General features: G+C 36.8%; 1 protein-coding gene across 6 annotated transcripts in view; it reads right to left on the bottom strand.

Annotated features, from left to right (window-relative positions):
* Positions 1–27566, bottom strand: part of NKAIN3 (sodium/potassium transporting ATPase interacting 3) — a 372124-nt gene that overhangs the window by 26943 nt on the left and 317615 nt on the right. For 4 of the 6 annotated variants that reach the window (XM_066993029.1, XM_066993028.1, XM_066993032.1 and 1 more), the window contains one exon: positions 1388–1448. In XM_066993029.1, the coding sequence (XP_066849130.1) occupies positions 1388–1448 (61 nt within the window). Of the gene's footprint in view, positions 1–1339; positions 1449–27566 lie in introns of all 6 variants that reach the window. The other 2 variants (XM_066993031.1, XM_066993030.1) reach the window with 1 other exon arrangement.

The following is a 27566-nucleotide window of genomic DNA, read 5'->3' as shown; positions in this document are numbered from 1 at the left end:
TTATGTTGCTTCTCCAAGTGTTCATATTTCTCATTTACTGCTCCAGGTTCCTTTAGCCTTTTCAAAGTGAATAATGTGTACAACATTCTTATGACTTCTTCCCACTAAATATTATCTGAGAATTTCTTTGATATACTTACTTCCTATTAGAAACCTAAATGAAAGCATGAGAATGCTTTTGACACTAATAACTGTCACATTAGGATGGAGAACTGAACACAGTATTGTTTGTAACAGTGGAAAAATATATTCACACTGTTTTCAGTCAAAAAGTCTGTTTTTCCATCACAGCCATGAATTACCTGAATCATGTTTTCAATAAGATTTTCAAGATATTACCAAATACTTTCTTAAGACATGAATTATTTTTGTGCTCTATTTATCTCACCCACTGGTGCTATTCTATGTAGAAACAAAACAACTATGTTAAGATTTATGAGTAAAACTTTAGGAATAAATATTTGGTTGTATATTATTTATCCTATAGCTATAATGTGATGTATTTCTTGGCTTTTTTTTTTTTTTTTTTTGGTCCTAAAGAGGCAGATATACTGCTTAATTCCTTACATATGAGAGGAGGTAACTGACACAAACACTTTTATTTTAAATAGTCTTGTTTTTCTGTTTGCTCCTGTTTACTCATTCTCATTGCAGTTTCACTACTGCTTTTAACAATACCTATGATAGTAGTGTGAGTATAGCGAGTTTGTTAGGCAGTTCTCACCGTCACTTTTCACACAGCCTCCTACCAAAGCATTCAACATATTCATATTTTTCCAATGACCATTTAATTGTTTTTGATAAATGCTTTTTTAAAGATATTCACATTTTCGAACACTGAACAATATATGGGTATGTATATAAGTCTTTTCTTGATAAAAGCATGTTAAGAACATGGGGTCAGCATTTCTGATGTGTGATCTAGTTACGTTTAAGTGCTGAATAGGTCTGTCTAATTATTGATGAGAGTAATACAGTACACTGTAAATGGCTTGACCTGTCATCTGCATTAACTTTACTGCCGATAAAACCGTCATTTGGAAAAACAGACTAAATGTCTTCATGAGCTTTGGTTCAAATTTAAATATACATACATAAAAACTCATGTATATATGCAGCATGGATCACATCCTTTTCAGCAGTATGACTGGTTCATGAAAGTGTTTCACAGATCCCTACGAAAAAGTTCAGTAAGTACAATCCTGACTGTTATTGTACCTAAGTACTACAGTGTAAGTATGGGTTTGAGCAAAATTGGTTGTGTACTTGACTGTCAGATTCTGCCATTTTTACAAACTTTGTTCTTCATCTTGGTAGTTAATGCAAGACTAAGTCTCACCCCAGGTACTGTAGCTCCAGAGATGGATAGGTGTGTATCAGTACTTACAGCTGTCCTCTTCCTCCATGAAAATACTGATCACGTAACAGGCATACACAAATCCAATCAGCTGCATGAAAGAAAAGGAAAAGCAATCATTAGAACACTCTGAACACTTTTTAAGCTTTTATTACAATGCTGTATAAATACAGGTATCACAGCTATATTTAGAAAATATTTGCTTCCATTTCCTGAATTTATATGTAAATTTCAGAGTGAGTGGTCACAAACAGCTAAATTAAAGAGACTTTCTCTCTTTCGCTCATGTCGCTCTATATTTTAAAATCTTTTTCTCTTTTCTAGCCCCACTGAGATCAGCACTGATGAGTGCTACTACAAAACCTTAGGTCTGAACACCATGTTAGAAAGTGCTTGGATCTTGATGTTAAGCTACTATGTACATTCCTTTATTTGTTGAATACTTCTGTGCTCACATGGCTCTGTCGACATTCAATGTTGAGGGCCCCCTAAGCACCTAATTAACATATAAAAAAAGATAAAATATTTACTGACTGCTATAGAATTAAGTTATAGTAAAGGTATTACAGAATCCACAAGAGATGTCATTTGTCTTACATAAAGTGATCCAGTGAAGGACTTCTTGGCCGAAGTTTAATTTGATACGTGAAAAATCATGATGTAGCTAAACAGTGAAGTTGGGTTATGATTCATCAGCATTAGGAAACACCTTATCAGAAGGGCCTATCTGCAAACCACATTCACTATCCAAGAAAAGAGCAGACTCACTTCCTCAGAGGACAACACCAGCAAAATCATGCCATTATTTTAACAGCAGCTCCCACAAAAACGTTCTTCCCAGCCCAGATCTGTGTCACTTGTGCAACTGAGAGGAAGGGATTAAAATCTTAGGACCAGGGAATAGAAACTCTGCTTATTAGCTTTTCATACGGACAAAGTGTTTTCTTATGACCATCACCAAAGATGAAGAAAATTCTACTGGGAAAGAAAACCTAATAAACTGCACTGCCCAGACATGTCCATGCTTGAGAAAATATTGTTTGTGCAGCTGTACACAATTTGTGCTATCTGAAAGCCTTGAAGAGGCTGTTCATGAGAGATTTCTAAAATAACTTAGAGATTATTTTTTTTAATTAAAATAGTTCCTTTAAGGGTGTCATGGATCAACCATCTGAGAAGGAGGTAATTTAATAGTATCTAGACAGGTATAAGCTCCTTCACTGGCATAGAAATCATTCTAACCTGCTTTCTTCTCGGGCTACAGCAGGAGCTTTACAAGCAGCTCCAAGATCCTCTCTGCAGACAAAAAGCTTGTCCACACAAGGGAATTCAGGGAAGTTAAGATGAATTAACTAAAGCTGTGAAATCAATGCACGTAAGATAAAGCACATTAAATCCCTGTGTGGCCTTTTCCATTCAGAAATAAAGTGGCCTCAGTTCACTGTAGCTTAATCCTCCTCCAAGGGATTAATCTTCCCCATGGAGAATTGAGCTTCAGCATACCCAGGCCGAGTTCAGTGTGAATGAGAGCTGTCACAGTATTGCAGCCCAGTCCTGCCAGCTTCCTCTCTTGGGCATTCACCTCACCGGTGTTTTGGGAAAATGAGCCAGTAAGTTTAATCCAGCTTTCCTCTGACTTTGAGCAAGCTGCAGCATTGGCAGCTTCCTTGGTTATTTGGGGAGTCATATTTACTGGGAGAAATTGCCACAGCCTTTATCAGGTGGACATTGGGTCGAAGTGTCTTTCATTTATGTTAACTGAAGCATGATTATATAAAAGCTTTCAAAGGATCAAGAAAAAAACAACAACAAAAAAACATTATATTTGAGGTATATTGCTTGTGCCACCCAAACATTACACATAGATTAAACTGCTGTTGCATTAAGTATCATACAAAAAACAGAAAAAAGGTGGCTTTTCAAGAGGAAATGTCACCTGTTTATTTACAGTACTTCCAGCTCACCACTGACAGTGTGAGATTTGACTGTATGAGTCACTTGGGTTTGTTTCTTCTCCCTAAGCATGTGATTGAAATATTTTGAAGAGCAAAGCTGCTGAATAAATAATGAACATGATAAGAATGAATTGTAGTACAGCTTTTCAGGACAATAACAATTCATGGAAAACATGTGGTATCAAAAAAAAAAAAGAAGAAAAATCAATAAAACAGATTAGACAATTCTAAATGGACCTGTCCTAGTAATTCTCCCTCTTTTATACCTCTATATCAGGTTACTAGCTATATCATATGACATTTGAAGACTATAGGCCATGATTAAATAGAGTTCAGCCTACATAACAGACTGGATATGAGGGGAATTGCAAATGGTCACAGGCATTTCAGCAATGGTGCCCAGTAAATTGGCAGTGCAGCTTGGCATGTGCCCTGGATTGGGGGTGACCTCTTGCTTTGTGGAATATCTTGCAGGAAGCACATATTTTTTTGTGCTTTATAATGTGTGCTGGTGTCATTCAAGATATAGGCTCCAACCTCTGCAGTTCTTCCGCGCCATCCCCATAACAATATTTGGAATCTGACTACAGAAAAGACCAGGTTTTTATTTGTGCATCACCCTTTGCTGTCTGGCTACTCTATGGTGTAGGCTAGCTAAAGCTGATGATTGGGTGTCCTCACCCTCTGCCTTCAGCAGTAAATCCCAAGTTTGCTAAGTTTCAGAGCACTCTGAAAACATTTACTTTTCTTCCTGATGTAAGCAAAGGTGGTACAGACAGAGTATTGGAAATCGGAGTGACAGTTCAGCCCACAGTCTTTGTGGGTTGAAAGTTTGTGAAGGAAGCTCAACAATTTAGAATTATTTACTGTTATCCAGTTCTGTATTTCATATTTTTTTTGGTACTCAAACTCAATGAGAATGCTAGTTTCACCTCTCATCCTCCCAGCACAGGAAGAGATTTCCTCTCTCATAGGTAATAATCTACCAGACACAAAGAAGAAAGCAACATGGAAAAATACTCTGGGAGGTCTTCCCTCCAAAAAAGTATGAGGCTTGGCAAACCTGAATGTTTTAACAGTCATAACAGCTTACACCTTGATCTTTCAGTAGATCTTCTTAAAGTAACCTTTTCCTACTGACTTTAGAGTTCAAAACACGCTGTTGTAATGTCTTTGCCTTATTTGTGATCTTATTCTTGCAGAATCAGCAACCTCTTTCTGCTTCTCAGTATTTCTTTGTATTTCTCAGCATTAGCAGATAAATATTCCTCAATCAGACAGAAATCAGTGTTACATATTATGTTTATGGCATATACGTGTTTAAAACATAGACTTTCCTCAATCTGATTATTAATTAATACCTAGAGAATTAAAAAAAATATATATTTAGCCACTCTCAGGTTTTTTTTTTTTTGGGGGTGGAGAAGGAAAAATCAGGTCTTTAATCACATTGAGAAGTATCAAAACCCACCATATTTCAAGAATAACTTTCTGTAATTAAAAAGTAGAATGCACATTTCTGAAAGAATACAACAACAAGGAGGGAAAAGAGCCCTTTGACATCAGTTGTCAGGTATAGGTGCTCAGTGGCGGACAGCAATGTTTGGCTTGTAACTAACATACTTGTAATTAGAGCTCTACAGTACAATTAGTAGGAAGTGGTGAAGTGGGAATATAACCTTCTGCAGTTTAGACCGCTTTCCAGATCCTTAAACAGAGCTACAGCCACCACAGTGTGAATATTTTTATAAATGAATTAATTAAAACCTCTTCTTTTGCTTTATTGATGGACACACTAATAAAATATTTATTCCAACAAATTACTTTTGCTATCTTGATTAACCCAGCTGCTGTTTAATTAATAACGTTATGCTCATGTGAACCCATCCAGCCATCACATTAATTGCCAATTTGCAGTGAGCTGATTGATGCGAACTGCCTGGTTTCTTGATATTGGAAATGTTGGCTATTGGCCTGGCACCAAATGATAGACATAAATGTGTGTTCCCTGATAACTAAAGAAACCATGATGCAAATGACCTGAAAGATATTTAATTTGCTTATCTTATAGTTCAGTAATCATTCAAGGGGACCAATGAAGTGGTTGGAACAGGATGTCCAAAGCATCAAATATCACTAACAATGAGATGTGTATAAATGGGAACCTAGGGCTTGATCCAGACAGCAATTTAGATTCCAAAGTGGAACTTTAGAATCTAAACGGGTATTGAGACCCCTGACAGCATCTCGTCCATCCTTCAGAAAAATCAAATAACCCTCAGAAGAGTCAAACATTGGCCATGTTTGGATATGAGACACTGAGTGCTTCTGTGAAACCACCACTATTTTGGTACAAAAAAGTCATATTTCTCTGATGACTAGCTGATAAACAGTGCTCACATTCCCCACATCACAGTGATTAGCAGACTCAGGGTGTGGGAAATAATTGTCACCTTGTTTCAGTTGACAAGGACTTTGATGTGGAGTGCACAAAAGGATTTCTTATTAGTGGAACATAAGTACATTAATATGACATTATGAGGACTTTTTCTATGTAATTTATTTTCTCCTGATAGTCTTAGGTAGAGGTGAAATACTAGACTGTTATTTTTTCCCTATGCAGGCAGTATAGTCTCTAGAGGACGTAAATGCTTTAGTCTAACTAAAATCTCTAAGCTTGAGATATGGACATACACATGAAATATAAATGCCTAGTTTAATAGAAGTGAAATTATATTACATAATTGTCCATCATTAAACTGTAAGAAGCTGTGAAAACATGTAAGAAATTAAAAAACCTAATCATCTGAGCAAATATATGCTGTGCCTTAATTGCTTCAATAAATGAATACTGTTATAATATATCGTATTAAAAAGAAGAAACAAACTGGGTGTAAAATGTATATTTACTTGCAAATTAATGTATTTTAATAGTTAACGGTTAATGTGTATTAACCTTTCCTTAGGAAAGCAAGGACAAATGCAAAATAAAATTAAAAGTGTTTATTTAAATCAAGGTTATGACCTGAAGACTGAAATATTTTTTATTAAAATTGATTATTTAAATAATTTTGATTTAAATCATTCCACCTGGCTTTATCATCATCATCAGCTGTGGCCTTAAAATCTACTGTCTCAGTATGTGATTACTTTCCTATCTCCTTCACACACTGCAGTTCCTCTAGTTCAAAAGAGATATATCAGAGTATATTGGGTATTTAAGATTACATGAAGCAGTGCTCTAGGCTATCAGGTTGATCTTCAAGATCAGATGTACAATAGGACACTTACCACTGTTAAGCTACTACCCAGAGTTTTATAGAGATCTCATTACAAGACAGGACCATCCAAATAAACTGGTAGCCTGGCTCTCAGAGAATGTATAGGTTATTATAGGTAAACTAGTTTTGGAAGATTCATCCAATCAAAAAGATATGACAACCCTACTTCAAGTTCTTCCTTATACACTCCCAGTACATCCAGGTCGTCATCTCACTGAATATGGATTTATCTTGATTTCCTTTGTTGCTGTTGACAGCTAAAAATCATTATTTCTTGTCTATCTGTGTGGTACTTGAGAAGTGTAACCTTGTAAATACAAGTCCCATTTTCTGTGAGATATTTCACTATTGGCTAATTTAGTAACACATTAGTAAAGCATTAAATCAGAATGTGAGAATTCAGAGGGCTGGAGCACTTCTCCTACAAAAACAGGCTGAGAGAGTTAGGGTTGTTCAGCCTGGAGAGGAGAAGGCTCTGGGGAGACCTTACAGAGGCCTTCCAGTAGCTACAGGGGGCCTACAGAAAAGGTGTGGAAGGACTCTTTGTCAGGGAGTGTAGTGATAGGACACGTGGGAATAGCGTTAAACTAAAAGAGAGGAGGTTTAGATTAGGAAGAAATTCTTCACTCAGAGGGTGGTGAGGCACTGGCACAGGTTGCCCAGAGAAGCAGTGGATGCCCCATCCCTGGAAGTGTTCAAGACCAGGCTGGATGGGGCTTTGGGCAACCTGGTCTGGTGGGAGGTGTCTCTGTCCATGGCAGGGGGGTTGGAATTAAGTGATCTTTACGATCCCTTCCAACACAAACCATTCTGTGATTCTATGATTCTATGCATAAGAGAAGCAGGGTATTATCCTAGGATGTGTGTGTATATGTGAGTTGTTAAGATAGCAATATGACTGAGATTATAGAACACGAAGAATTTATAGCTCCACATATTCCACAACAATGACAACAGATATCCAAAAATGCAATCTGCAGAAGAGGAATTAGGATCAAGGGTAACAACAGTATATAGCTGTAGTTTAATAATAAACATGCGCTATAACTGCATGACTATATAATATATATATATATAATATATATATATATAATATATACTATTGTATATAGTTACCCAGTTTTATAATTATATATATAATTATTCAATATAAATGCTTGATTATATACTATAATTAATTAAATGCTTGATTATACACTATAACAAGAGTTTTACACTATATTAGAAATATAGTGTAAAACTATATAATTATACACAATTTCAAAACAATGCAATTTTTTGAATTACAGAAACAGTTTCCAAGTTCTATTTTCTTTGTCTAGAATTAAATGTTGAAATGCACAACAATTTACTGTATAAGTCCCAACCTTAGAGTACTAAGCAATCTAAAAACATAAAAGCAGGCCAACAGCTAGAAAAATCTCCAGAAATCATTGTATATGGTAGCAGTTCTGAAGTACATTATTTACTTAATATTCCTAAAATCTATTGGATTTGATTTGAATAAAATCCAGGTATCAGGGCATTGTCTATCAATTTCAACTCCATGACCCAGAGCCAGTCTGGTCCAACTGTGCTATTTAGAGTTGTAGTGAAGAGCTCTCCCAGAGGCTACAACTCAGATAGGCCTTAAAATGGATTAATCACTCTAAAAGTTGATGAGAGGAGTTGACCGGTCCTTTCACTTTATATTGATAGGGGAGAATCAAGTGAGCAGAGATCCTAAAATAAATGCGTGTTCTTCAAATGTACATAAAGGTTGTTGTTGGCTAATACTGCAGAAGATAACTCCTCTCAAATGCCATCTACCTAGCACTACGAGGGGGAAGCAGCATACTGGAAAAGACTATGCCTGTTAGCTGCTCTGCTTTTTGAAGTCCTGCACAGTACCTGCTCTTCTCACGTCCTGGTCTCCGTGGTGGCCCTTCATCTTTAAAATAAAAATTGTATTTGACAATCTAATTCTCCCAAGCCACGATCAGAAGCATTATGATCTACACTTGATCTGGAAATTTATTTCTCCAGCATCTTATATATAAAACTAACCCTATTGCTCATTTGCCAAAAAGACCAGTTAAGAGGGAACAGTGCTGTGTTGCCAATGTGTGTCCCAGCTTGGTTAGGGTTGAGAAAAACAAGTGAGAGCTTTGTGTATTGCTTCCCTCTCTCCCTCTCAAGTGTTTATCTTACTTGCAGCTTATTCTCCTTACTTTGTTTTCATTACAGGACCTTTAGAAAAAATATCATATGTTCCTAGAACAGACAGCTGGAGGATTTGGATCAGACCCCTTAAGCCAGACCACTGTATAACTTAGTTTATAGAATTTCATCTAGATACTCTGGTAGCCCAGAGATAACATGGTAAGAGCATCCCTCACAGATGAGGTTAGGGAACAGCTGCTCTAGATGAGTTACACCCACAGAAGGCATCTGGGAACCTTTGTCCATGAGAAACACAGGAGAAAGAAACAAACCCCAAGCAATAATCCTATTGACTTGGTTGTCCATCATATGATAGATATGCTTAAGATTTTGAATGAAATGGAAGTCTCAATATGTGAAAACATCGAACAGAGTATTTAAACACTACTGGCTGGAATATAGTGTTTTATCTTGTAATATATTAATCAATTGTTAATGATTTAATTGAATACAGTGAAATTCAATAGTATAATATAGAATCAACCTCAAACCTTGATTGTTAAGGTAAAATATGATGCAAAGGGGAGGGGATGTGGTTGGTAAGAAGGAAGAGGGAGATAACAGAGATCTACATCTGAACAGACTCTTACAAAATGACCAGAAAATCATTGGTTAAACAGCAAAACTTTTTCTCTAGATCTGTTTTTTATTCAGTATTTAAAGAAAATAAAAGTTCTGATAGGAATAAGGTCAGAGTTCTCGTACTTCCGTTAATACCTAATCAGCTTGTCAGCTGAATAACAGAGTGATAAAACACTACATCTAATTTTGCAAGCAGACAGAAAGATGGTTTTCATTTATTTCTGGAAACCTGGCTTTGTGTTATTTATTTGTATATTTTCCTTAATAAATAGGTGGGGTTTTGTTGTTGTTGCTTTTGTTTGTTTGTTTGTTTGTTTGTTTTTTTACTTTTATCTTAGCTTGTCAATGATAAGAATAATTTTAGAGTTACTTACAGATGACACAATATTTCGTATATTTTGACAAAGCAAACTTGAATTCAGGTTTGATGGTGTTTTGAAACCCAAACGGTTTCTTCAAGGTATCCATGAGGTTTCATCTCCACTAAGCTGTACGTACCACTTTGGAAGCTGATAATGAAATTATGCATGTAGGAGATGCCAAAACAAACGCCCTTCAGAAGAACAGGGTGTTATGAATCTTGGCCATCTTTTCTGACAATACTCTTTCTGCTGCTTACAGTGCAATTATGAAAGATGTCATAACCTCATGAAGCTCAACAAGGCCAAGTGCAAGGTTCTGCATCTGGGCTGGGACAATCCCAAGCATGAATACAGGCTGGGTGGAGAATGGATTAAGAGCATACCTGAGGAGAAGGACCTGGGGGCATTGGTTGATGAGAACCTCAACATGAGCCTGCAATGTGCACTTGCAGCCCAGAAAGCCAACCATATCCTGGGCTGCACCAAAAGAAGCATGGCCACCAGGTCAAGGGAGGTGATTCTCTCCCTCTGCTCTGCTCTCGTGAGACACTACCTGGAGTGCTGTGTTCATCTCTGGGGCCCCCAGCACAAGAAGGACATGGACACATTAGAGCAAGTCCAGAGGAGGGCCACTAGGATGATCAAAGGACTGGAGCACCTCTTCTATGAAGAAAGGCCAAGGGAGTTGGGGTTGTTCAGCTTGAAGAAGAGAAGGCTCTGGGGAGACTTTACAGCAGCCATCCAGTACCTACAGGGAGCCTACAGGAAAGCTGGTGAGGGAATGTGTCCCTTTTGTCAGGGAATGTAGTGATAGGACAAGGATCAGTGGCTTTAAATTAAAAGAGGTAGATTTAAACTAGACATAAGGAGGAAGTTCTTTACTCTGAGGGTGGTGAGGCACTGGAACAGGCTGCTCAGAGAAGCTGTGGATGCCCCATCCCTGGAGGTGTCCATTGCCAGGCTGGATGGGGCCTCGGGCAACCTGGTCGAGTGGGAGGTGTCCCTGCCTGTGGCAGGGGGGTGGAACTAGGTGATCTTTACAGTCCCTTCCAACACAAACCATTCTATGATTCTATGTCCTTTGTTGATAGAATACCAATATACATATAAGTATTCTTATTAGATCAAAGGTCTCCTAATGGGAATATTATTTCCACTTGTTTCTGGCAACAGGCACAAAGAATACATTTTAATTCTAATGCAGTGCAATCTGTAAGAATTATTTATTTTCTGCTGAATTATTTCTTTCTCTTCAAGCACTATGTAAACAACATGTGGATGAAACTATTACATCACAGTGAGGTAGTACCCGCTTAAAGGCAGATGGGCTGTGGCACAGAAATAAAAACGCCAAATGTTTAAGATTTCAATGAGGTGACAGTGAGTGTAAGAGTAGAATTACTACATCCTGATCCTTACTACTCTCTAACCTCCTTTAAAAATACTTCTTAAGTACCTAGGTCATAATAGCTAGGACTGAACACATTATTATTTTAGCTCTTATTAATCTGTAAACATAGACTGAAAATTGTATGAAAAAATGCAAAGCTTTCACTAACAACAGTTACGCCAGAGCATGCCTCAGGGAAAAACAGAACAACAAAAAGCAACCCACAGAAAAAAAAAAAAAGCCATTGTATTAATTCACTTTAGGAAATGTTCTATGACCTAATGAACTCCAAAGTAAGATTTAATCTCTAACCTTCCCAGGCTGCCCCTATTAGCCCCCTAGTGGAACACTCAGGGGGGATATTCAGGAGTAGTAGACACAGAGATGTACCTTAGAAGTAAGCTACACAATGTGAAAGATGTGCACCAGCTTAGACCCAGCACTAATTAAATCACAGAAAAAAATAGGTTTGAATAATAACCAGGAGGTGGATAAAATTCACACGAGTGCAGAAGTTCATGTAAGTCAGCATGGATGAGTACAGATTGTCTGAAAACTTTTCTTATAATCTAGTCTGCAGAGGGAGCTGAAAAAGCATCATATAGTATTTCTCTCTGTGGATGTCAATTACAAATTATTTTTGCACACATCATTACTGTTTTCTTTTTCTATTAACAATTTGTTAAATATAGACAAGGAAAATTACAAGCAAATGCTAGTTTTGTTATTATTTTTTGGAAGTATAAATATATACTTGAAAATCTTATCTTCCTTAGAAATCCACAGATGATAAGTCTGCCTATTTGTTGTAAAGAAGGTGTAGCTGCATCTTTAGGAAGGAAAAAAGACAAAACATATGTTGGATTTTGACTCTTGTAAATGAAAAATGGAAAGCATCACTTCTATGTCCATCAGAGACTTTGATATTGTTTTGTCATTTTTTGTGCATTCATTGAAATGCTAGTGATGCATAGAAGTATACCACAGACAGACAGGGGAAGCTGAGGAACACCATTCTGATCATCATTCTGTTTTTCCTAATCAATTTCCATCTAATATGATATTTAGCAAACGATCTACCACATGTATGCTTTCACTTGTGTTCAATCTGACATACTCAAACCAAAGAAGAAATGACTATTTTGAGCCATAGCTGACCTATTTTTGCTCTTTGGAAGAAACAGTACTATTATCAGAAACGTGTTTGGATTTATGTTTGGCAGGTAACAGTAGCGTCTTCACCCAGCTGTAAACTTGTGCAATGATTGCAGTGCAGGTCATTTTGAAAAACCCTTTTATGATAGTTTATTTTCTTTTATGGCTATCTTTCCCACTGTAGTACTTTTTACTATAGATAATATTGGTTAATTCCTTCAAGCTGCTACCTGAATGTGCAGATGGAGGTTCACATACACACACATACACACAACCCTATAATGCTTTGTGAAGTAGCCTGCTGTGATATGTAAGAAACAAGACTACCATAAAAGCAGCAATGTTATCAGTTTGCTCAGGTATTCCCAGTAAAACTGTGTGCTAAAAGGTTTTTTTTTTGCTGGATTCCCACTGGGCAGAAAAGCTATCAAGAATTGCAATGAAGCTTTGCTTTCTACCAGTGCTTAATGAATTTCAGAAGCAGCTTCTCCAGTCATATCTGACCCAGCATGATCTCTTTTACCACCTGTCCGTGGCACAGTTTATTTGTTTGCAGTATATGGTCCCCGTATGTGACTTGTAGTTTTGTGTCCGGTTGCCTCCTGTTTCTTACCAACAGCTTTTATTTGACAGTGTATCCGAGTGCCTTCTTTACCTTCATCTGGGTCCGACTGTGGGGCTCGAAGCCAAAAATCAGTACTTCTTTTCAAAGGAGCCTAAGTTCAGGCTGTAATTAGGAAGTTTACAAACATACAAGAAACACTGGAGCCATTCTAGCAATGATATTGTCTCTGAAGATCCATACAAAACCAGCATAAGCATCCCTTTATGGCTGATTATCACACCCTCATGTTCTGTGTCTATGGGTGGCAGCAAGTGAATTGCCCGAGAACCAAACATCAGGATACTGTTATTCAGAAATGCAAATGTGGACATAGAGTATACACTTTGCAACTGCAGCTGCAAGAATAACCAAAGCAGAAACTGTAGCTCTGAGAATGCATCTTGACCAGAGACAGGTATTACTGGAGCATGTCTTTGCAGTCCTTGACCTTGGATCACCTAGACTGACCTTTTGGCTACAGCAAGTAGAACTTCTTTATGGAAAACAAACCCAGACTTCTTTCCAGGACACAGGTGCTTATTCTGGTTTTGTCCTGACAGGAAGCCAGACTCTGAATTACACAGCCTGAAGGAGAGGAAGTCAGGCAAAGAAATGTAAGCCTACTTCTCCTGGCATCCAGAGCTGGTATGGATCTTTGCCAATTAAAAAAAAAAAAAAAAAAAAGCATAATAAAAAATGTTCATATGTATTACTAAAAAAAAGGCAAGCTCAAGCAATGAGCTGTTGCAGTCCTTAGTGATGTGACCCTAAGGCTGTAGGAATATGCAGTGGCAATAATTGTTTTCCAGCATGGGTAGGTCACCCACCAGCTCTCCAGCCCATTGCATATGCACAAACATCTCTTCCAGCTGAACAGGGGCATGGATTTAAGCAGGTAGAGAAGAGGTTTGGCTGTGTTAAATGGCATTGATATTAAGATAATTAATACAGAACTACAGCCTTGCACTGGCTGAAAATCCTAGTATTTTTTATCTTTATTTTCATCTTCAGTAGAAAGATTAAATATAGTCAGCAAAATAATGCCACTGACACAACTGATGAAGGAGTTGGGTGAGAATAAGGAAATAATATGTTATAGATAATTCATATAAATTAGAAATCAGAAGAAATGCATATATACTAATCTTGGTGAATTCACCTGATAGCATATAAGGGTCTTGCTAAAGCAATCTCAAGTATGTACACAACTTGTTAGAATTTGATTAAAACAGGAGATGCTGAAGAACATCAGAAAGCCAAAGATTGTCCCTATCTATCTTTTCACTAAGACAGGAACAGGGAAGGGAAAGACGACCCACAGAATTATGTTCCTAACTTCATTCACCATAACCTTATTGAAACAAGAAATCAAATTATTAATGGGTAAATAAACATACTACTAAGAAGATAAGGTGAGAGATAATAGCCAGCATGAATTTATCAGAAACTGAATCATGTTAAATCAAGTCTGTTCTTTTTCAGGAGAGCTAATGGGCTTTGTGGTTAGGGAAGAAGCAACAAGTGTGATAAATCTTGTTTTTAGTAAGCATTTTGACATTGGTTGGCATTCTTATAACCAAACTATGAAAATATTTAGACCAGAGTATTGCTATATAGATTGAACAACTGTCTTGAAAATTGAACTCATAAATATCTACCCATGATTCTTTATCAAATTAAGAGTCAGTAATCAACAGGGGTCTGTTGAATTCATTTGGGTCCAGTACTATCCAGCATTTTCATTAGTCACCTGGCTATCTGAATAGATATTATGCCTTTTACACTTCCAGACAGAAGCAAGCTGTCATGGAGTTGCAAGCCAAAGACAAGATTATTATTAAAACAATCTTGACAAACTGACAAAGGGTTTGGAAAAAATATGATGCAATTCAGTGAGACCAAGTGCAAATTACTATACTTAACTAGGACTACTAATGAAGTGCTCAGAGACAGAATCAACTAAGCAACAGTCTATATAGCAGTAACGAATCACAACCTAACTATGACTTGATAATCTTATACTGTTGTAAAAATATCAGATGGCATAGTGGAATGCAAAACCAAATTTCCTCATGAATCAGCAGTGCTCTAGTACACAGCACCAATAATGCATCAGATCACAGATTGTCTGAATTTTGGAGACTTCTCTTCAGCAAAGATGTGAACCAATTAATGATAAGTCCAAATGAGAATTATAAAGATGATCAAACATCTAGAAAATGTAACTTCTGAGGAAAGCTTGTGGTACTAAATTACGCACTCCTTTAAAACTTCTGTATCTGGGAGTATTTACAGTGTATGTTTGGCTCACATTGTTCACACACAGATCAAGTGCAAACGGCTTCTTCATACTGCTGCCATCTAAAATACTTTTCAAACTATTTTATTCTAGAAATAAGAAGTTACTGTCAAAGGATTAAAAATCCTAACAGAGCTTTTCAAATTCAATTACAACATGAAACAGCTACTAATATCAAAAGACTCAAGGGTATTCTCATTAGTATTTTAAGGCAGTGTGACAGATTATTTTAAGTGTGTCAATAATGATTCATACTCCGTGTTGAGTCCCCATTGTAAAGGGAAAATTGTAAGACAGTCAAACTGTCTTTTTTCAGACCAATATACGGAAAACATTATGAAAGGTGTTATGAACCTAGACAGGACATAACTTTGTGTGACATCTATAACAAGAGCAGATGAAATGCAAAGCAGAATCTGATCCCCTCAGATTTTCTGCTGGCTACCATGTGGGCAAAATTCAATTATTATTAAAGAAATATGACACATAGGAAACCTATCTAAAGCTGAAAGGAGGAACAAGACAGGGAGATTATTATTCTCTGATGGTGAAGAGAAATTGTTTTATACCAGATATTACCTTCTTGATAGGTTAAACTGATGATCACCATGAAATAGTAAATATCTTCAACATCAAACAAAACATAAGTTGCTGTTGGACCCTGGGCTGTACATGAGAATAAAATTGTAATTCTTTCCAGGATGCACCTTTGATACATTGCAAGCCAGATGTCTAGCCACACCTATCCAGAACGTGGACACACCTATCCAGATTGTGGACAACCTTAATCTATGTTAAGCATCAAGTTTGAGTTGATTACAAGAAGATACTGATGAGGAATAGGATAGTTTTTTTTTTTTTTTTTTTTCCTTAAGTTTTAAAAAAATGACAACAGAGCTCAGACAATATGTTCCTCTTTGGTCTGGACCCTCAGAGGAGCAGTAAGAAACCATTTTTCCATCCTTTTCTTTTCATCTTTCTCAAGATCAACTTCAAAAATAGCAGGAGACCACAATGAGGGATGTCATTTCCAAAGAGGGAGGTGAAAAAATCTGAAAGGAAAGCAGAAACACGTGGCTGTATGTGTAGCCAATAGGTTTGTTTTCAAAACAGATTGATTCTCAGTGCTTACTGTTTATGAAATACGAGAAGTGGAGCTATACAACAAAAGACCAGTTAATGATGAAGATTTGACTACTTCCACCCCCGCATCAATGCATACCTGGTTGCCCTTTTGTAAGCATATAAAAGATCAAAAAGCTGTGCTTTCCAGACTTGGTTAAAGAGTATAACCATAGTGCTGCAGGAGTTACTGTTGCTTAGAAAATCAGAACTTATTCTCTGAGTTGGGTAACTGCAATTGTAAAATTTTACCTTAGAATATGTTAAGATATAGTCCAACTGCCTTTTTATGGCTTGGGTTGGAAGGGACCTTAAAGACCATCTAGTTCCACCCCCCCCCGCCATGGACAGAGATGCCACCCACTAGAGCAGGTTGTCCAAAACCTAACCAACTTGTCCTTGAACAATTCCAGAGCTGGGACATCCACAGCTTCTCTGGGCAACCTGTTCCAGTGCCTCACCAGCCTCTGAGTGGAGAATTTCCTCCTAACATCTAATCTAAATATAGAATCATGGAATAAATGAATACCAATAGCAATGAGAGCTACATTAGGTAGGGAAGTAACTGTTAAAATGTAGGCTGGCTGGTTTCTTGTTAGAACATCTCTTTTCAGCTGTACAGTTCTGCTAAATACCACTGAATAGTATTTCACTACCGTGAAAACTTTTAAAAATATTATTTGTATAGCTTTATTAAGATTTAGTTTACTAAAAGTTATGGTACAACCATGACTGATTATTATACTGAAATAAGTGGTAGCAGTATACGTAGTGAAAACATCATATAGCTGCAACTTTTCAAGACAGATTTCTGAAAGCTGTATCCATCTCAGATTGCTAAGACAGATCAAGAGGTTACACTAACAGAAACCTATCCTGTTTTATCTTTTTATATCAGAACTGAAGCTGTAATTATGGCAGTAAATAGTAGTAAATACAATTTCCTTACTACATTTTGCTATTTTCTCTTTCCAATATATGCCTATGCTATCTGATTTGTACCTATGTCTTATCTACATTGCAGAAAGTGAATAACTGGGCTGGAAGAATTGTCTGTGTTTAGTTGTCTGTACAGAACCCTGGCAAATAAGATATTTTGACTGCCATTTTTAGTTTCTTTCACTGGCATTAGTAGTATTATATACACCCCAAACATTTTCTATTAATTTTTACTTCATATGAAACTTCCTCAGACTAGTTACCCTGAAAAAAATAAAATAGAATAACCATGGTATATAAAAAAATACCCTCTATTGTAGTAGAATTCCTAATTGTGGAAGATAATTCAAAGGAAGTCTTAATGTGTGTGAATGTCATTTTAGGCCCTACAACAACTTCTTTGAACCATTACTTTTATAGCAAATTTTAAGCAGATTAATAAAAATATGGCATACTATTTGACAGCGTAGGTATCTAAGCATGTTTAGAGAAATTTTCAAAACCTTAAAAAAAAAACAACACCTGACTAGGTACTGTGGCTGAGGCAGCTGAGAGAGAATTCATTTCTCCAGTGAATAAAAGCTAATATTGAGATAACATTTATTGGATTATAAACATGGTAGCATTCAAACATAGGTTTATTGAAACATTATTTTAATATTATTTAAGATCAAATGATTCCAGATGGTTAATCTGGAATCCCCACAGCTAGGCCTGTCAGGTATTCTGGAGTTTTAATCAGGCTCTTAATACACCAATGGGTTTTGAACAGCCTGGATCCTCTGAAAATAATAATAAAAAAATGTCCTTAGGAACAATCATGAAGAGATTGATGAAGGTACCTGAATAGTAGGCAGAAACAGTTATGAACATCAAGCACAGCATGTTAAGGCAAGGTAACTGTGGCCAAAAATAATGCACTTCCAACATAGGAAGCTATGCTTTTGATTTTCCCTCACTTACTGAAGAAACGTATCTTAGATTCAAATCTTGCACAGAAAGTTACACCTATGAATGGATAGCAAATATTTATTTTAACACCTTGTGTAAGATTACTTATAGACAAAGATCTCACCAAATATCATCTCTAACTTATTATACAGTTACAAACCACATCAATCCCTCAGGGGTCCATACGGGGACCAGCACAGTTTAACATCTTTATTAATGATATAGACAGCGGGATTGAGTGCACCCTCATCAAGTTTGTGGATGACACCCTGCTGAGCAGTGAAGCTGTTTCAACAGAAGGAAGGGATGCCATGAAGAGGTTCCACACAAAGCTCATGAAGTTCAACAAGGTGAAGTGCAAGGTGCTGCACCTGGGTCAGGGCAATCTCAAACATCAGTACAGACTGTGGGATGAATGCATCGAGAGGAGCCCTGCAGAGAAGGACTTGGGGATATTAGTGGATGAAAAATTATACATGAGCCAGCAGTACAGACTTGCAGCCCAGAAAGCCAAAGTACAAACTTAAGATTAAAACAAACCAAAACAAAACAAGCAGAAACACACAAAACAAACAAACAAACAACAACAAAAACAGCAAAAAAATGTTAGAGACTGGAATTTAACTCCAGCCTTCCAGAGGAAGAGAAGAAAATCCTGATCCCATGTCACATACAGCCAATACCTCAAATACCTTGATGATATAAACAGGACAGACAAAAACCCCAGGTACAAATTGAGTCTGTAACCCATCTCTGCTTCTTTCAACAGAATGCTGCTGATAGTGCTTCACACAGAATTTTTCCAGGGCAAGGCAGAAGACAACCAAATCTCATGGCCAATAAGCACACTTCAAGTGGTATTTCACAGAATCACAGAATTATCTAGGTTGGAAGAGACCTCCAAGATCATCTGGTCCAACCTCTGACCTAACACTAACAAGTCCTCCACTAAGCCATATCACTAAGCTTTAAACCTAAACGTCTTTTAAAGACCTCCAGGGATGGTGACTCAACCACTTCCCTGGGCAGCCTATTCCAATGTCTAACAACCCTTTCAGTAAAGAAGTTCTTCCTGATATCCAACCTAAACCTCCCCTTGTGCAACTTTAGCCCATTCCCCCTCGTCCTGTCACCAGGCACGTGGGAGAATAGACCAACCCCCACCTCGCTACAGCCTCCAGTACTGAGATATAGTGAATAAGAAGCTGGTATGACATGCAAGCTATCTGGATGCAGATCATGTTTTCCTGAAGAGCTAGTCTAAAAAAATCTATTACACCCAAAACCTCTTAACAGCATTTCTCTGGATTTCTGGAGACCAGCCTGAGGCTCCTCCACACCATCCCTTGGGGGGGGGGTCTGAGCCATTGCAATGCTGTACTCCTCCAGAAGAAAGGTGAGGAAATAAGGATGTGTCACACAGGTAATATTGGCCAGATTGACTGGATGGTTGTATCAAAGTCCCTAATAATAGGGTATGGGTGCTACTGCTTGTCAGAACATCTCCTGTCTTCAGCTAATTGTTTCTGCTACAGATCTCCCCAGATGTGTGGGGTGATTAATAACAAGTTCTCTCATTAATAGGCTTTACATCTCCCATGTCAGGTCATTGCCTATTTCTCCCATAGGTAAAACTCCTTCAGAGCAAAATGAGGGATCCCATATCATGACAATTATTATCTCAATTAGTGACATTATTAATATGCTCTAGCAAAAGAACAATTGCACTTTACTGCACTAACAGGTGGAAATGTTCAATTCTTAATTAACTTTATAGGACATAAAATTATTAGAATACATCTAGAAAGGTCAAATTAAAGGGTAAGAGAAGTGCAGAACTCTACTGTAATAAATCCAGTAGCCAGGGAGGCCATTTCAAGTTGTGGAACCTTTTGCAAAGAACAGAAAAGCAAAAAGCCAAAGATCTCTTCGTGTAGTAACAATTTTTGAAGGGGTATGCTGTTTTCTTAATATAATATTCTTATAAATATTAAGAAATTAATACCTCACTTGTAGAGCAAATTACTGCACAAATGCTAATGTGCAGATGCGCTGTTGACTGCCTGTGCAATTAGAAAATCTAAATCAAAATTCAGAGTAACAGAAAAAGACTCTGTGAGATCTTTCTTCAGTAACTTCCTAGCCAGCCATGTGGCAGGAATTCTCCTTCCTCTCCTGCTCTATGTCCTTCTATTATTTCCCTGGTTTCCACTCTCCTTATGCAATAGAAGATAAGCTCGGAGGGATTCGTAACAGTGTAGAGAAGAATGAAAAAAATAACTGCTTTTACATGGCACTTGCAAGTGATAGAATGTTGCTGAAGCTTCAAAACTCAATATGAGGCAAATCTAGGCTTTCCTTTGAAATTCCCAGGCTTCCGATGAACCCTTTCTTTTCAGTCCAGTCACTGTGATTTTTAACACTCCTCTTCCTGCTCAATATTTTTTTTTTTCCCCCCTAAGGATTATCTCATACAGTGTTTACAGAATTAGTGATTGTGTTTTCAGAATACCACTAAATAATGTGTTTGTGTGGAGGGATTACTCTCCATCTTTGAAGACTGGAGCTACTTTCCCGTAATAAAGCCTGTTTTCACAATTTTAGTCCTCAGAGTTTCACAGCAGCAAAACTAAACAATATGGTATTTCACATGGAAACTTAGCCATGGAAATCCAGAACAAAGTGTTCAAGCTCCATGTTTGGGGATACAGCAGGTCAAACAGTTTGAGGGGGGCTCCGGGCACTTTTCCAAATTATTTCGTACTGTTGTATTTCAAAACCAATTTAGACTGGAAATTCATCTTTCTCCAGAGTATTTGGCAGATGCCTTCAAATTCTCAGACGTGAAGGGCAGACTGAGCAAATAATTATTTTTATGTTTTAGAGGATTTATGTGTATTTTATAGAGTCTAAAATCCATGTTATAAACATTGCCTGCTCTGCTGAGAAAATTCTACAGTTGATGTGGTGCCAAAGCTTGTTTTCAGACTATGTGTGGCCTCAGTGAAGTTGGCCATAATGGGAGGACCATCAGCCAAGAAACATGTATAAAAGGGAAAGAGAGCACTTTTGTAGTACAGGAATAAACCAAGAATGTCTGTGAGACAGAAGAATTAGCACAAAAGTTAGTAGAATATGGTATTCTGCAATGACTGCCATGCTCCCAGCAGCAGAAGGATGTACTGAGTGAAGAGCTGCTTTGCCTTTCATTATTATTATGTTTATTATAAGAGGGGAGGCTCAGGGGAGACCTTACTGCTCTCTACAACTACCTGAAAGGAAGTTGTGGGGAGCTGGGGGTCAGCCTCTTCTCACAGATAACTAGTGATAGGACTGGAGGGACTGGCCTCATGTTGTGCCAGGGGAGGTTTAGGTTGGAAATTAGGAGAAATTTCTTCTCAGAAAGAGCAGTCAGACATTGGAATGGGTTGCCCAGGGTGGTGGTTGTGTCACCATCCCTGGGGGTGTTTAAGGAAAGGTTGAATGTGGTGCTTAGGGACATAGTTTAGCGGGTGACATTGGAGGTAGGGTGATGGTTGGACCAGATAATCTTGGAAGTCTTTTCCAACCTTAATGATTCTGTGATTCTATGATTATTGCTGATGTAAGGAAACGATACCTGAAAATTTACAGGAGACTGGTTGATGTGCTATTTCTTCTTCATTAGCTGCTGTTATTAGTTAATGTACTATCCAGTCAGTTATCACTTAAATTTTCAGCATTTTTCATTTTTAAATGACACTTGGGAATGTAATTTTTGTAAGTGGTAAAATCTGTATACAAAGGAAAAATAATTAATTCTTATTTACACCAGCAGGAATTTTGTTATTCATCACAACAGGACCAGAATTGTATCCACAGTCTTAACTTTTCTCAGACTCCTGCTTCTTGGTTTGCTAGCAACAGTGACTTCTAAAAATAATTTTCCATCCCACCAGCAAGGTTCCTACTGTGCACCATGCAAGCAGTGGCAAGCCCTGCAAAACATTTATTTTGAGTTTGCTCTTGTGTGTTTGCCTTATTCATGACCCATCATGCTCTTTGTAAGGTAAATGTTCACTGAACTCATGGGTGGGTTTGAAGAGTTCAGACTTTGGACAGCTTTTGCTGCTTAGTTCTTTTTGTCTCTCTCTCTCCCTTTTTTTTTTTTTTTTTGTCAAATCCATAATATATTTACCAAAAGTACAGAACCATTTTCCTATCTTTTCTTTTTATATTTATTTTTACTGTGTTGACAAGATGGCCTACAGGATATATAAACCAAAGTACCTTTAATTTGAATTGATAACTTGAAGAAGGGACACAGAACACCCAGAAGTCCTTCTGTAAAGAGTACATCTTTAACACTCTTTAATAGAGCTTTCCTTAAAACAAACAAAAAACAAACAAACAACAAACAAACAAAGACAAAAACAACAAAAAACACTGTTTTCTCTCTCTCTCTTTATTTCTTAATATATGGATCAGAATTGCATTTTTCTCTGATGCTTTCTTCATGATGTTGACTAAGGGTGAAATTTTCTCTTGAAATAAATGACCGTGTTTCTAACGAACATAATGAAAGTACTTTCATGTCATATCTTTACAGATTTGATTTAGAGTCTATTTGCAAGTAGAAGAAACCAGTCACATTTATTTCCAAGTTCCCTGGATCAGTCATTATTTTCCTCCATCTTCTTCAACTCTTTAATTACATGTTTTATAATATACTTAAGTCATGCTACCTATTATGACTAGTTTTAATCCAGTAGATTTATGTTTATACTTTAGCTTTACTAACTCTGTTTGTGTATGCTTAGGATGAGTATTGTACCTCTGAGCAAGGCAGCAGACTTTGCTTCTAGCTTTATATACAAGATAAAAGTGATTTGGATTTTTTTTTTTTTGGTCAATAAAAATAAGCAGCAGACAGCTGCACAGTTTTACTGCTCTTGTCTCCACTAACATCCTCATTTGTTCTTAAGAGATGAATCATTTTATTCCTTCCAATCAGAATCAGTGGTCAAATGGAAATGTGAATGGCACATAACGAAGTAAATAAGGAGCGATGCGAGGTGAAATTTGGTTGGTTAGAGCAGAGGTCTAGGCTATAAGGACAATAATAGAGCTCTGAAAGTGCCATATGGTGACTAAAAGGCTCAATTTGTTTCACAAGCGCTGCATTACAGTAGATAAAAGACCTTTTATATCAGCTTCTTTATATCTCATCTTTGCAAATCGACCCTACTTTATTCCTCCACTCATTTACATGTTTTTCTATTGTTAATAGCAAATGTAAGAAAGCTGAAAAATGCCTTAGTTCCATAAGAAATCAGATTTATTCTTCACTAGGTTGCAAATGTATGAATAAAGTTAAAGTTAGAAAGTTTATCTGTTACACTTTCTCTCATGAGAAATGTAATAAAACACACTGTATGGATAGAGATAAGAATTAAATCAAATCTATAAAATCAAAATTCCCTAACATATAGCAGATAATTGTATTAATCAGCTAGACCGGGGAATAAGTAATTTGCATCTTTCATTGCTCAATTGATATAACATCAGTGTAATGTATACATACTAAAATATATATGCTTTTATACATATATATTTCAAATTTGGAGAAAATAAAGCAGACATGATTTTAGGACAGGAAATTCAAACCTGTCCACAAAGAAAAATTACATTGGGGTTCTAATCATATAGACCCTTAATCTGGAAAAAACAACGAGTTTTTTTATCTAAGCAATTCAATTCTGTAGGTTTCCATTTCTGTACAAATAATAAAAAGATACATAAACCTAACATTTGATACAGAAGGCTTGGTTTTAATCTTCCTTGAACTAATGTAAATCAAAGTCTGTTCAGCTAACTGTAGTAGAAATACAGCAATATAAAATAAGTGTGAAATGAGAATTAAGCTCAGGCTTTCTTTTTGGCATGGCTTTTTTCTTCCAAGATGTAGTATTATGTGCTGTTCTCTCATCACCAAAGACAGCATCTTTGCCAAGGGCATAAAATGTATTACCTGGCACACAATAAAAGAACTCATATTAATGCAGAATGGCACTTTAGAGTAGGGATTGGTTTTCTGTGTACTCCTGAAAGACACAGTAAAGGATAATTGCTATTTTCATTAACTATCTCACTTACAGAGTTACTTGCAGTGGTTTAGAAAGCCAGCAGCCTGGAACAATTCCAAAATAAAAATAAATAAAAAATACAGATAGCTGTCTCTTCGATACCCGGATAACCTGTGGGAATATTCAGTCATTTCTGACAGACTTTCAGTATCTTTTAATTGAATGCTAGCACTTCCTTATACAGCCAAGCAAAAATCCTGGAAGTATAAAGACAGAAATGAAAACTGTCCAGGAACATGTTTTGAGATTGATAGACTCCACTGCAGTTAGTGGAACAAGATATTTATGGCTGTGAAAATGCTACAATAAACTGAACATCTCACTAAGGCTTCATTCATTCCCATAATCATTTAGGTTTATAAGATATGCAGATCAGTTACCAGTAGCAGCCATTTAGAAACATGTTAGAAGCCAAAGTGCAATAAAAGACATAGTATAAAAGTAGAGTGTACTCTATTTTGGAGTATCCAATGGTCTTGAAGAAAAGGTGAGCAGTCACCGGATAGACATTTAGAAGTGAAAGCTTGCCAAAGAAAAATGGAAAGAAGAAATAAAATAGAAGGCAAGCAGAAAGACAAGCAGATTTGTCTCTTTGCTTCCCTTTAACCTCTCTCCATCAGGTTCATTTCTTTAACAAAACAAAACAAATCAACAACAGGAAAACCTGGATATGGCACTCCAGAAACATGCCCAATGGATAATCCAAGCGTGCTGTCATGGTCTGGGGAGTATGAGATTCCTACAGCATAAATAAACGAGTGCATAAGCAGTCATAGAACTATGTATTTTTCATGAGAGAAAAGATGGACACTATAATTTAATGAAAGGCTGACATTTTGTAACAAGAAGATCATATTCTTGTAGCTAAAAGAGGAGAGAGTGAGAGCAGTATATGAGAAAAATAGAACAAAGCCTATATGCAAAGCTTTGGTTGTTAAGCATGCCATTTTTAATAATTTAATACAAATACATTGATTTGCACTTCTTTATCCTCATGTGCATCTGCTTTCTGGAAATATCAAAATGTGACCATTAGCCATTGTCTGAATATCATACAAAAAAATTATTCTCTGCCATTTAGTTTCAAAAAGTGAAAGCCTTGTACAATACACATTCTTTTGATAAATCAAGCCCAGTATTTTTAGTCATTGGTTCACAAGAAAAACATTTGTCTCGGATTTAGTTAAATCATGCTCCTGAAGTTCGAGTATGATTGCTGCCCTGTGCTGCCAATGTGCACTCAGTTTCTATCAGAGAACTATGCCACACAAAATTGGCATTCCCAACTTTTAATTCTTATTAATAATTAAATAACAGCTTGCTTTGAAATGAAACCACTAACAGTGGTGCAAGCAGGAACATACTGCAATTCATTGTGTTCTCTGAGGCCTCCAAATATCAGCGTTCAGACTGAGCACACAGGAGCATTAAAAGAACTGTATTTTCACACAATTTTCAGTGTGCGTTACTGATTCATTGTCACCTCACCCTGTAATTTCCTGTGATTACTTTGCAGATGTCTAACATGTGAAACAGTGAGACCGTAGTTCCCCTCTACAACAGAAAGCCGATACAAAGTTTCCTGAAATCAATAAGAGGCATAGCATGTGGCATTTGTTATTATGGTAAGCAGAGCATGTGAGCTGCTAGACAGCCATTGCGAATTTTCAAGTATTCATCCAAAATCTGAACTTTAGCCATCCTCTCTTTTTTTTTTTTTTTTCCAATCAGACAACTGAGTGTAATTATCTTGATATATGAAGGGAGAAGGGCTGAGCAGAAACAATTAATGCTTGAAACACTTCTTTCATCTGCTAGCAGTGGACTTCACCATCCTTCACTCCCTCCTGGTGTCATTTAATTCTTGTTTAAACAGCTCCTGCCTTTTCATTTCTTCTGCTGTGATTGTCACACCATTTCTCATAGTCATGACCCGCAATATAATAATGTCTTTGGAGTCCTCAGGCACCTGTTCCAGATGTGTTTTCCTTCCAGTTTCCTCTATGAATGTATTTGTTCCAGTGTTACTACCTAGCATGAAAAAAAATACTTTAGCTAGAGTGGATTAAAAATATAGTAAAATTGATATGATAAAATATGATCCATAGAATACTAAGTTTAGGGAAGTTTCCTGTCAGCTCCTAACACTCTTAGTACATATACTTAATGCTTGTGGTTCTCCATGTCTCTGCTCTTTGTTTTTGTTGTGCTAAAATGCATTTATATTGATTAACCACATTTGAATTAAATAAGCAAACCCCGTGTTGAAAAAAAAAAATCAATACTGTCTTTAATTCTGAAAATGCCATTTTGTATGCAGAAAAAAAAAATCCCTATTTAAACATGGGCATGAAACCACACAGACAGAAATACAGACTGATGTTTCAAAATCATGTCCTTTAAATATGTATGCAATGAAAATGGGCCAGATTTTTCATAACTGCTACATCAGTAATGATGGAAAGCAAAGGGATTCAAAAGCACCTACTGAAAATGACAAATAAGATGACTCCCATTTTTTCCATATCCTCATTCTATATTGATGATATTTTAACTTATTTTGCAGCTGGTCTATGCCTAGTTCTAGAATTCATAACTTGGTTTTAGCAGGAGTCTAGATTGTCAATTATTATCAAGGGCTTTTAGAAGGTGTTAGTAATATCCATCATTGGATATAGATTGCCATTATGTTTGAGCCTAGATAAACAAAACAACCTGAACTTTAACAGGCCATTTCTAATGAGAATATTATAACTCTGTATTCAGTAATTTTGCATTCAGTATGTCTTTTGATAACTGTAAGGAACATATTAATTGAGGGTTTTACATTAAAAAACCCGCAAGATAAATGAAAGCATGTTAGAAAGGGTAAAAATAACAACTCTCATTACGTATCTCTTTCAGGACTAAAGGCTGGTCTAATCTTCCTTCACATGCTAACAAATTTAGCTGCCCAGATACAATTTTAAGCTATATGTTTGCTACCCTCATTTTTTTTTTTTTTTCCTTCTGTGAGCATTTTGCTGATAACAAGAGCCAGAGAGCCAGATAATATAAACTGGTAGGTCTCTGAACAGATTTAAGGATTATTTACATGAGCAAATAGTTCCCGGATTGAGTCTCCAGCCCCTCAACACCATCTCATACCTTCAATTTTTTACAGAGATGTCAAAAAAGACTGAATTTCAAAAAGCCTTCAATAAAGCCTGAGGTTTTGTGCATACTCCAAGTGATGCCAAAAA

The sequence above is a fragment of the Anser cygnoides genome, chromosome 2 (genome assembly GCF_040182565.1).
Source record: "Anser cygnoides isolate HZ-2024a breed goose chromosome 2, Taihu_goose_T2T_genome, whole genome shotgun sequence".
NCBI classification, from domain to species: Eukaryota; Metazoa; Chordata; class Aves; order Anseriformes; family Anatidae; genus Anser; species Anser cygnoides.
This window is presented reverse-complemented; position numbering and strand designations above follow the sequence as displayed.